Consider the following 12744-nt stretch of genomic DNA (forward strand, 5'->3'; position numbering starts at 1 on the left):
TAACAGTGCATTGGTAGGTCTATCCCTTTTGGGTACTGAACAATATTTTGATAAGATGTATATTTGAGATTGGCCTTATGTGAAAGAAGACGACATTCCAGGACACACAGTAATTTTTATAAGGGCATTTTCAACTGGGCACAAGGATCAAGCCCTTCTCGTCGTCTGGATTGCACAGTTGTGCCGCAGGTTCGTTGTTTTTTACTGTGGCTAATTTTAACGCTGAACATGAAGGGGTTAAGAAATGCCTTTAACTCATGTTACATTAAGCAGCAGAAATTATCAGATAGAGGAATTGGGGAGGGGGAAGAAAAGGCTCGGTAGTAACTCATGACTTCCTAAGCAAGATGGCTTGTAGTTACAGTTTTGAGTTGAATATACGTTCTGGCAGTTTAATCTGATCAGACTAACTTGGGGGTAGGTGCAACCCGTGTCGCTTCCACCCTTCGCCTCCTTTAACCAAAGCCGCCCAGAGTGCAATTGCCCAGAGTTTAAACAATGCTCTGAGTTGCAGCTTCTAATTGGAGAGGCAGGAAGCCCTTCCCTGGACAGACCCCGCCCCTCCCCGTGCGAATCACCAGCCTGCGGGGAGGAGCTGGCCAATGCTAATGAGCGAGTTGCCAGGCGAGACAGGAACTTCTTTCCCCTTCTCTGTGTCAGGATCGCAGAAATTATGCCCCTTCTCTCACCATGAGCTGGCTCTCCAGTTCCCAGGGAGTGGTGCTAACAGCCTACCACCCCAGCGGCAAGGACCAGGCCGTGGGGGACAGCCATGCAAAGGGAGGGGAGGAAGCCACCTCGAGGTAAGCCTTTGGAAGCTGAAAACAAAACCAAACCCTCTTACCTGCTCCAGGGAAAAAGTGACAGGGAAGTTGGCGTGGGGAGAAGGGAATTCCATCTGCACGTCGAGCCTAAGCTCATGCAGCAGCAGTAGCAACGTTTGGCGTGATTTTTATGTACTTTTCATCTCACCTAGTCCAAGTCTGAAATAACCCATATGATGACTGGTGAAGACGGACAAGAAGGAACTGGGGAGAGGACTGTATGGGCTGTCAGACTAGGTGTTTAGCAGGTGCATTTGCACATGCTGAAAGATCAAATAGGTGTATCTGAAACACTTCCTTTCCTATGAAATGGAATTCTTGAATGGGCTCAAGGCACTGCCACTGGAACTGTTCGCTGGGAAAGTCTGCCAAAAAGCAGGGAGGCTGTTCACTGTACTGTACAAGCTGTTGTTGTTAGAGTGTTTTTTTTCCCCCTCTCTTTGCTGAAAGCAAACCTCTTAGGCAAAAAGCCCAAGACACTGGCCTGTGGCAATATGTTTCACATTCTTTTGTGTATGTGGATTTTTTTCCCCCCAGGCTTTCAGAAAGGAGTTTTTGTCAGGAGATAGCACTCTGCTGCTGGAATGAAATGTGGTTAATGTTAAATCACTTTATAGGCAGAGAGGGCAAATGTTCTATAGACCACTGAGGCACAAAGGGTACCTTTCTCCCTGTCTGTGTACTTTGTTCTTGTTCCATTTTCTAAGAGCTTTTTTTTTTTTCTTTCTCTCCTTAATGACCTTCTCACTAGCTGAACATTTTTACCTCCATCAAGATATAAATCATAAATATTGGCCTAGAAGATTGCAAGAAGCAAATACTAACCTAATAGCTTAGAACACTAAATTAGTTATCAGTAAGCACATTTCCTCCTCAATGCTTAATGTGATAATAAAACCTTCTTTGTTCTTATGTGACTTATGCCTGTGCCTTAAGCTGAAATAATGCTGCCTTTCATTTGTTTTAAAATCCCCAAATATGAGGGAGGGAGAAAAATCAAAGGAATGGCTGTAATACTTGGTGTTAGACTCCCAGCTGACCGGAACTGTTTCTCACATAGCATCCACCGTATGTATTTCATTGAATGAATTCATTTCCAAAGATGAAAAAGATTTGCTGCTTGTGCCTTAGCTGTGTTACCATTTCATTTTCCATCATTTTAAATGACTTAATGTTAAATCATTAAATCAAGAGATCTTGAGGTGTTTTCATCCATTTTTCTGTAATGTATTAGTAATTGGTAAGCATTAAGCAGCCTGCAACACCAACCCCATACCCAACCATAACTTGGATTCCACATGTCAGTCAAAATTGCCAAAATTATACAAGCACAGCACATTCTCCAATGACTTTAGGCTGGGATGGCCTAAGGATATGAGCAGAATCTTGGATCTCGATTGTGAGAATGGAAAGGACCTTAAGGACTGTGAGTCCAAACCTCTCATTTTCACATAGGACTCAAACCCCAGGGATTAGTTAAGTTTTTGGAAGGTCTGAAGTTCTAGGCCTTTGTCTGGGGCTGCATCTCCAGTTCTGGATACTCATTATTCCGTGTTTGCAGTGTGGGTGGCCCATACTTGAGTGGGTTGAGAGAACAAGAGAGGATCAGACCATTCTCTGCCTAGGCTGAAGCAGAACCAAGAGGCACTAAGGTGGCAGGGTGGGCAGCTGCCCACACAGCAGGTGCCCTCTGTAGGGCCACAGCTCCAGGTGGGCATCTTCGTTGGCTGCCATGTAGCCTGCCCATACCAGACCCAGCTTCCCACCACTGAATTAGTTCTAGGGATTGTTACTGATATTGACCGGAGAAGATGGGAGCCTGGTTTCAGGGCAGGGAGGAAGGAGGAAGGAGGGAGGAGAGCTAGTCTTCACTGGCTTTTACCCTTAAGGAAGGGGTAACGAATCAGATAAACTTATTGTTGTTTTGGGAGACTGCCCTGTTTATCCTAGGAGAATTGAGATACTGTAATTGATATGGGGGAGGGGATGAATAGAAGGAAGGAGGATTTGAAGGTGGGATGGGGTCAGCGGTGACCACCTAAGAATGGTGATGGTGGTTTGGGGTGGGGGTGAACTGGACTTTGGCTTTGGCTGGGTTGGTCAGGTGATGTTTTAAGCACTGGGAAGCTGCTCCAAGGTGCAAGGTTGATGGTCGATGCCTATTTAAAGAAGTTCTCCAAAAAGTAAAAACAAAACAAAACTCTTAAAAAGAGGCTACATTAGGCTGGGTGTGATGGCTCACACTTGCCGTCTCAGCACGTTGGAAAGCTGAGGTGAGTGGATTGCTTGAGTTCAGGAATTAGAGACCAGCCTGGGCAAAAAAAAGACCCCCCCCCAAATTCCCTACCAAAAACAAAACAAAACAAAACAAAACAAAAAATCCCCACACACAAACTAGGCATGGTAGCGCATGCCTGTGGTCCCAGCTACTCAGGAGGCTGTGGGGGCAGAGATTGCAGTGAGCCGAGATCACGCCACTGCACTCCAGCCTGGGTGAGGGAGCGAGACCCTGGCTCAAAGAAAAATAATAATAAATAAAATAAAAATAAAAGCTAAATTAAATTCTGCATTTCCTCCTACCCATTTAAAAGTTATAGGAGAGAGCATGGAAGTATAACTTTTCTTATCACAATATTTTGTCTGTAAATAATATGTTCTTTGAAATATTTAATCCAATATTTAGTTTCATGAGATGAATTCATGCCTTTATAATGCTGTTTATACATATGTATATGACTTAGCGTATGACTTAGAGTATTTATTGAAAAGTATTTCTTTTTTTTTTTTTGAGATGGAGTTTTGCTCTTGTTGCCCAGGCTGGAGCACAATGGCACGATCTTGGCTCACTGCAACCTCTGCCTCCCAGGTTCAAGCTATTCTTCTGCCTCAGTCTCCAGAGTAGCTGGGACTACAGGCATGCACCTGTAGCTACCTAATTCCTTAGCTACCTAAATGGACTGATGAGTGAGATATTTTTATGCCTTCTCTGAATAAATATACAGCATTCATCACGTAAGGTCTTGTTGACCCAACTTGCCATTGGTATTGGGTAGGCAGAACCAAGAGGCGCTACACAGGGGTGACATAAACCCAGAAACCCTGGACTCTGGGGGCCAACCTGTCTGGGGTCACATCCCAACTCTCTCATTCATTAGCAGTGTGACCTTGGAGGAGTTCTCTCTCTACCTGTAAATTGAACTTCATAATATTACTCACCTCATTAAGACAGCTGAGTGGGATGAACTCTGTCAAGCCCATAGAAGAGTGTCTGGTTTGTAGCTAGCTGCTTTTTCTTTAATACTAGGTAAAGAAAAGGAAAGAAAGTGTTGAGTGCTAATTTTGTATTTTTTTTTTAAGTAGAGTCGGGGTTTCTCCATGTTTGTCAGGCTGATCTCGAACTCTCGACTTCAGGTGATCTGCCTGCCTTAGCCTCCCAAAGTGCTAGGATTTCAGGCACGAGCCACTCTGCCCAGCCTGAAAGTGTTTGAGTTTTAGCCTAGCCATACCAAGTCTTTTTTTTGTTTTGAGACAGAATCTCACTGTGTCACCCAGGGTGGAATGCAGTGGCGTGATCTGGGCTCACTGCAACCTCCGTCTCCCAGGTTCAAGTGATTCTCCTGCTTCAGCCTCCCAAGCATCTGGGATTACAGGCAAGTGCCACCACCCCTGGCTAATTTTTGTATTTTTAGTAGAGACGGGGTTTCACCATGTTGACCAGGCAGGTCTCGAACTCCTGATCTCAGATGATCTGCCCACCTTGTCCTCCCAAAGTGCTGAGACTACAGGCATGAGCCACTGCACCCGGCTCCAAGTCCTTTTTTATTACCATTTGGTCTTTTGAAAAGCTGGGATAGTAGGGAATTAATATTTTTGGAAGTAATTTGTTAGCTAAAATTTTCTTCATTCCATTATCCCTCTTTATCAGAAAACATTTATTGAATGTCAGATTAAGGAATTCCTCCCACTCCTGGTTACAGCCTCTCCCTTTATAGAGTTCTGTTTTTCTTTTGTATGTTTCCTCATCAAAACATGAGGATTTGAAGAAATATGTTAACATTAGTTGTTATGGCTGACTTGTACACAGTTGAATGTTTCCAAAGGAAACCACTTTTTTATGAGTAGCTATATTTATAAGACTTTGTTTACTTGTTTTTCAAGCAGGCTTCTTAATATTTACTTTAGAAAAGAATTTTTTCAAAGAATATTGCATTTTGTCTATTCTTACTGTTCTCCTTTGACTTTCCCATTTTAAGAGAAATGGTTGTTTACTTTGTATATTTTTTACTAATATTTTAATATGAACATCAACCTTTTTTATTGGGCCTTCTAATTCCTTAGCTACCTAAATGGACTGATGAGTGAGATATTTTTATGCCTTCTCTGAATAAATATACAGCATTCATCACGTAAGGTCTTGTTGACCCAACTTGCCATTGGTATTGGGTAGGCAGAACCAAGAGGCGCTACACAGGGGTGACATAAACCCAGAAACCCTGGACTCTGGGGGCCAACCTGTCTGGGGTCACATCCCAACTCTCTCATTCATTAGCAGTGTGACCTTGGAGGAGTTCTCTCTCTACCTGTAAATTGAACTTCATAATATTACTCACCTCATTAAGACAGCTGAGTGGGATGAACTCTGTCAAGCCCATAGAAGAGTGTCTGGTTTGTAGCTAGCTGCTTTTTCTTTAATACTAGGTAAAGAAAAGGAAAGAAAGGATTGAGTTTTGCAGGATATGGAATATTCTCCCTTGTTTCAGAAGCGTTTTTCTGAATATCATTTTGTCATGTGTTAAGAAACCTGGGCATGATCCATATGCTTAAAAAATGACGTATTTGAGAATGAACCATAATGTAAAAGTTTAGGCCTTTCAAGTTTGAAAGACCTTGGAAATATCATCTTGATCCATAGCACCATTTATGATTTGAACTGGTAGTGATTACCTATACTAGGCCTTTCTTGGGGGTATTGATGGGCATTGAGGTCTGCAAATATTGACTCTATGGTAAGATAGAATGTGGGTGATCCTCTTTTGGCAGCTGGACTCACTCCTGTCTCCATGCTTTCTTCCTGTTCTTAAAACTACTACTGCCCAGTATGCCAAATGTAAGAGGGCTATCATCTTGATAAGCTTATCTCAGTTCTTGACTTGTTCATGTCTCACCCATTCCTTGGTTCTGCAAGCATAATCATTCAGTCATTCCACATATAAGAGCTCTCTCTTACTGTGTATCACGCAGTTGTTTAAATACTGGGGTTGTAATGGGGGGAAATAAACTAGACAAACACCTGGGTGCAGGGAGGGTAGCCTGGAGGGAAAAAAGACCTGAGCAGGTGACAGGTGAGCCCCAAAATATCTGGGGGCAAAAATCAGAAGAAGAAGAGCTTTTAAGGCAGGTAGTGGGTAGGGAGTGTAGAAGCCTTAAGCCTAGATAGAGTAAGTCTGAAACCAAGTACCCAGAGAGCAAAGAGCCCTGCGTGGCTGCAGGGGTCAGGGTAAGGAAGAGGGAGGAAGAAGAAAGCAAGGTGTGAGTTGATAACCTTATAGAACATTTGAGGACTTGGGTTTTTGCTGAAAGAAAGATGGGAAGCTGTTGAGGGAGTGGGTTTTGAGCAGTGGAGGAAGAGAGCACATTTAAAAGGTCCCTGTGGCTGTTATATTGATTATGGAGTGTAGAAGCAGTGGTACTGCTCAAGAAGTTAAGGTGGTGGTGGTTTGGGCCAGGGTTTCAGTTGTTTTAGTAATTAATGGGGTGAGCAGCGGAGTCTTTTGACGTTAGAGCCTGTAGGAGATGGACAAATGAGAATACCTGAAGATTGTTGCAAGGTTTTTGCCCTAAGAAACTTGTAATGTTAAAGTGATCATTAATTTAGATAGGGAAGACTTGCAGAGGGGTATAAGGGGGCTGGGGTAAATTGAGCAAGACATGAAGCTCAGTTTTTTGTTTTTGTTTTTGTTTGTTTTTTTCCAATACTGAGTCTCGCTGTGTTACCCAGGTTGGAGTGCAATGGGTGATCTTGGCACATTGCAGCCTCCACCTCCCAGGTTCAAGTGATTTTCATGTCTCAGGTTCCCCAGTAGCTGGGATTACAGGTGCCTGCTGCCATGCCTGGCTAATTTTTGAATTTTTAGTGAAGATGGGGTTTCACCGTGTTGGCCAGGCTGGTCTTGAACTCCTGACCTCAAGTGATCTGCCTGCGTCGTCCTCCCAAAGTGCTAGGATTATAGGTGTGAGCCATCATGCCTGGCCTGAAGCTCAGTTTTGAGAAACATCTTTTTGAGATAAACATTAAAAGAGAAACATGGCTGGCTGTCTTGATTAGTTCAGTGTTTTTACATGAATCTTCACAGGATTTTAAAAACCTATGTAGTATACCATTAAAAAAGTTTCCGCATTCTGAATTTGTATATTACCTGATGGGGTGTGTGTGTGTGTGTGTGTGTATATATATATTTTTGTTGTTGTTGTTGTTGTTGGAAAAAAGGAATGGTAATGAGTTTTTATAATGCAATTATGTAATATGTAAATTTTATTTTTTCTAACTTTAGCTTCTAAAGGGTATTTCCTCATTCTAATTTCATAGAATTTAGTGACTAAATGGATTTAAACCTGTCCATGGGGATAATTGTTTTCCAGATCAATCTCTTCTTCAATTTCGTGACATAAGGGTCCTTTGTAAAGACATTTTCTTCACTGTAGTTTAAAAGCCCTATCCATAGTTTCTTCTTGAATTGTTAGAGGTTGCACCCAGTGTCCAACTGGGGAGGTCTTACGTTCATTGACAGACATGTGATATTTGCCTTTTGATTTCTCTCATTGATGAGACCTGTGGTTTTTGTGGGCCTATTAAAGTTATAATATCTTCATAGAACTTTTAATTAAGTTTATGCCTTTCAAATATAAGGATTTAGAAATTATCAGAACCATCCCCACCCACCCCCTCCTAGAGAAACTTGCTGAACATTTGCCTTGTTGTCCACAGCACATTTATTACTTCTGCATTGTATAATTGCACTGTGCTCCCTTGTCTCTTCTAAGGGGGGCTTGCTCTCATATTTTATGAATTTCCTAATATTTTGAGTTCTACTAGTATTTATCATACTTCTACAAGTGTTGAAGCAATAAAGACTCATAACAATTGATGCATTTAATGATGCACATGATTGCCACTGGACTGCATGGGTGTTAGGCTTAAATCACTTTTGATAAATGGACGTATTGCCAGAACAAATTATCTGTTTCACTCTTCTTTTTTAATTCCCCGCTGGCTGTAAACATCTGTCTCATGAATTAGAAAGAGAACCCAGCACCCTAGAGGCCAAGACTGCCGGGCCGGGCGCGGTGGCTCAAGCCTGTAATCCCAGCACTTTGGGAGGCCGAGACGGGCGGATCACGAAGTCAGGGGATCGAGACCATCCTGGCTAACCCGGTGAAACCCCGTCTCTACTAAAAATACAAAAAAAAGACTAGCCGGGCGAGGTGGCGGGCGCCTGTAGTCCCAACTACTCGGGAGGCTGAGGCAGGAGAATGGCGTGAACCCAGGAGGCGGAGCTTGCAGTGAGCTGAGATCCGGCCACTGCACTCCAGCCTGGGCGGCAGAGCGAGACTCCGTCTCAAAAAAAAAAAAAAAAAAAAAAAAAAAAGACTGCCCCTGGCCACAGGGTCAGTTCTCTCTCTACTCCTTGCTCATGAATCTGTAAGGTCCACGCCCTGTGGCTGTCTTCTTTCTCCTGCCTCCCTTTCTTCTTCCTCCTGCCTCTTCTTCTTCTTTTGTTTGTTTTGGAGATGGAATCTCTGTTGCCAGGCTGGAGTGCATGGCGCAATCTCGGCTCACTGCAACCTCTGTCTCCTGGGTTGAAGCAATTCTCCTGACTCAGCTTCCCGAGTAGCTGGGATTACAGGCATGCACCACCACACCTGTCTATTTTTTGTATTTTTATTAGAGACAAGGTTTTGCCATGGTGGCCAGGCTGGTCTCGAACTCCTGACCTCAGGTGATCCGCCCGCCTAGGCCTCCCAAAGTGCTGGGATTACAGCTGTGAGCCACTGTGCCCGGCCCTGCTGCCTCTTCTTGATTCTGCTCTGTCCAAAAGCCCTGAGAAGGCTGCCTCGTCGTCGTAGTGGTGTCACTGTGACGAGGCCCGTAGGCGGTGGGTCTCAGTGGGAGTCGTTAACAGCATGGATCACCCCATAGGTTTGGGGTTGCTAGACCAAGGTATGACAACATTCCTCTCCTGAACCCTGCTCTAGGTACCCTCTGTCCTGTGCCCACCCTTTCATTTCGTACAAATACTTTGAGAAAGATGGTTTGTTCTAAATGTTTTATTTAGTTGGTATTTAATGGGCTTTTTATTTTCTTTTGATTAAAAAGGGATACAGAATAAGAAATCTCATTATTTGAGGAGAGTGGGGATGAGTCAGGGTATTGGGCATGGATTAGGGCAGGAGGAGCAGAAGGGATGTCTAGATCTTTCTAAAGGCACATTCTTTTGACTTCCATGTTTGTTGCTGTGAGCTGGCCAAGTTTATCCTTTTTTTGCAAGAAATAAACAGGAAACGTGGAGACCTGTGTGACCAGTTACTACCTGTGGTTTTTTCCCATACTCAAGTCCACTAAGTATCTGAATTTCTGTGTTGAAAAAGAGTATGGCACCTCATCTCCTTTTCATATGCATTTGGTAGAAGCTTTTTGGCTGTAAAGAAAAATGAGGTTTATTACAGGGATCTGGGTCATAGGAAAAGGAGGCATCTCTTCTTCCCTTAGCAACTGATCATGTGTGGACACTCGTGGCGTTTCTGCTCTCTTGGAGACTCTCGATCCTTTGCTAACCACTGGTTTTCTAATTTCATCATTTCAGTTTGAGCTTTTGGCTCCTGGTGGATGCCCAGCCTGGTTACCTCCTGAGTTATCTTACATTTCATAGCTAACTGACCCATCTCTTTATTTCCTAATTTCGCTTTTTTTTTTTTTTTTTTTTTTAAGATGGAGTCTCGCTCTGTCGTCCAGGTTGGAGTGCAGTGGCACGATCTCGGCTCACTGCAACCTCCGCCTCCCGGGTTTAAGTGATTCTCCTGCCTCAGCCTCCCAAGTAGCTGAGATTACAGGCGCCCGCCACTATGCCTGGCTAATTTTTGTATTTTTAGTAGAGATGGGGTTTCACCATGTTAGTCAGGCTGGTCTCGAACTCCTGACCTCTCGATCTGCCTGCCTCGGCCTCCCAAAGTGCAGGGATTACAGGCATGAGCCACCGTGCCCAGCCTTAATTTCACATTTTTAAAAGGAGATCAGATTTGTCCAGTTAATCTTTGTGAACAGGCCATAGTACATCCCCAGGCAGCTTATGATTTGGCTTGTTCTGGATCTTTTTAGAAAAGCAGAGTCTGTGGATAGGGAGATCCCTGGACAAAGGATGTGGCATCTTTGCTAAGATATTTAGGACATAACACATTTATCTGGTTCCTCATTTATGAAATCATATCGTGTAATGATGTCCTGCCTGCTTCACAAAGTTAATCATAAAGATCAAATGTGTAGCGTTTGAGAAAGTTAAAAAATTATACTGATAAATATTATTACTAAATCCTTTTCCATACAGTATCTTACAATTTCCCCAGACATTTCACTTCATTTCACTTAACCAGAGTTGTCATACTAAACTTCTGAGTTTAATTTGAGTTTTACTTTTCGCTATATACTCAGATGTAAGTTCATCGAGGGTGGGAAACTGCCTGTCTTTTTTTTTTTTTTTTAAGGGAGGAGTGTTCCTTTATACCTAAGCCTTGGCAAAGTGCTTAGTCCACTTTAGGCAGTTACTAAAAGATTGAATGAATGAACGAGTGAGCGGGAGGAGGTGTAGTGATTGCATACACAGATTTTGGAGCTAGATTGCCAGGGCTGAAGTCCTACTTTCTTTCATGTAGTAGCTTGTGACTCTGGGTTAGTTATTTAATGTTTCAGGGCCTCAAGTTTTTTGTTTCCTTCTGCACACTGGGAATAATAATACCTAACTCAAGAGTTATTTTAAGGATTGACTGAGTCAAATATGTAACATACTTACATGAGTGCTTGATGTAAAGTACATGTTTTTGATGATGATAAAGGGCAGACTGTTACCTGTTGGTGAATTAATTTGGAAATAGTATAGGAAAGCATCGTTGTGATTAATTTGTAAGTCATTTGGGAAATGAATGTTTGTTTCTAATGCATATGCAGTATAACGCCTTTATTTTAAAACTAATAGTGGGATGAGTTATATAAATAGCTCATATTATTTGAATACTACATTTAATATCCAAAAAGGACTTTAAGTGTTTAAACGTGTTGAACTCTTGTTAGGCCCGGGTGACTGTTTTGAATAGCTTTAATGCTTCAGTTTGGGTAGCTATAAAGTTGCAGAGTGTTTGTTGCTCTTAATAAGATGGAAAATCGTCTAGTGTAGAGCAAGGAAAAGTTATTTGCACATGTTCCTCAAAGAGCAAATTGACTTTAGGTTATATGAATACTTGCAGGTAAAAGTACCAATGTATTGTTGTAGCTAAAGGGTTTGAGAAAAGAATAATTGTTATACTTTTGTGCCCTTAAAATTTATTTATATAAAACAGCTGTTTTTGATTAGGCTGTTCTCATAACCAAGAAGTGATGTTTCATGGGGCAGAGTTCAGCTGAATGTATATCTGTGGCACAGATCTGGGGGATGTGTTCCCTTCACCTAGTTCTTCTTGAGCTCCGTGCCCCATCTCCTTCCCATTTAATGCAAAAATTTGAAAACTGTCCTGTTTTTCTCCTCATCTATAGAATACATAATAAACTTGCGTACATGCTCCAGGCCGTAGGCTAGGAAACTATGTCCTCCTAGTAAGTTCTCCAGTTTCTCCCTACACCTACATTTCAAGTTCTTATCAGCACTGTAGTTCCTGCTTACAAAAGGCTCATAAGAGCAGGCTGCTTTGCTTCCACCTCTAAGAGACTGGGACTTTTTTGGTGGGTGTGGACATAATTAGCGAAAGGATGAACTTGGGGGGAGGATAGAGCTGTATGCAATTAGAAATTTAGCAGCCATTTTTCATAGGGAAAAAATAGCAAAAATGATATTTAAATTCCATGGAGATATTCATTCTATAATTCTACCATATTATGGATTAATTTCTTTTTACTAGCCAGAAAACTTAAAACAGCATTTATTTGTAGCACCATTACTGTAGGAAAAGTTCCCAACTACAGGTTTAGAAATAAACTTTTCCAACCCAAATAAAGTCTTCAGCTAAGTTGGGGGTTTCTGTTCAATGTTTCTTTGTTGCGTCTCCAGACTTTTGTGATCTGAGAAGTAAAAGTTCTGATTTTTTTCTGCTTCTAGTTTTATCTTACTTTAGTACAATGTCCTTCCCCAGGCACATGGGAGCTTTGTATACTCCAATAAATATGCCTTTCTTTGTCTCCTAAACATGTGCCTGTCTTCTGTTAGGGATTATGTACTTGTCTACATTTGTCATTGATTTGGGACTATTTAGGAAGGTGGAAAATGGCATGCATTCTTGTGACTTTAGATGAATCAGATTATAGCTGTATAATGTAATTAATGTAGTAAAGTAAGAAGAAGTGCTTTGGCTGGGTGTGGTGGCTCATGCCTGTAAATCCCAGCACTTTGGGAGGCCGAGGCTGGTGGATCGCAAGGTCAGGAGTTCAAGACCAGCCTGGCCAATATGGTGAAACTCTGTCTCTACTAAAAATACAGGAATTAGCTGGGCGTTAGGCTGGGTGCGTGGCTCATGTCTGTAATCCCAGCACTCTGGGATGCCAAGGCGGGGTGGGTCATCTGAGGTCAGTGGTTCAAGACCAGCCTGGCCAACATGGCGAAAGCCCGTCTCTACTAAAAATAAAAAAAATTAGTCTGGCGTGGTGGTACATGCCTGTAATCCC

The 12744-nt window shown here is 42.4% G+C and overlaps 1 protein-coding gene across 1 annotated transcript in view; it reads left to right on the forward strand.

Annotated features, from left to right (window-relative positions):
- The first annotated feature begins 579 nt into the window (after nucleotides 1–579).
- Nucleotides 580–12744, forward strand: part of ARHGAP18 (Rho GTPase activating protein 18) — a 136874-nt gene continuing 124709 nt past the window's right edge. Inside the window, exon 1 of the mRNA XM_050788874.1 lies at nucleotides 580–803. Coding sequence (XP_050644831.1) covers nucleotides 691–803 — 113 coding nt within the window. The 5' untranslated portion in view covers nucleotides 580–690. The remainder of the gene's footprint in view (nucleotides 804–12744) is intronic.

This window comes from Macaca thibetana, chromosome 4 (genome assembly GCF_024542745.1).
Source record: "Macaca thibetana thibetana isolate TM-01 chromosome 4, ASM2454274v1, whole genome shotgun sequence".
In the NCBI taxonomy this organism is placed as follows: domain Eukaryota; kingdom Metazoa; phylum Chordata; class Mammalia; order Primates; family Cercopithecidae; genus Macaca; species Macaca thibetana.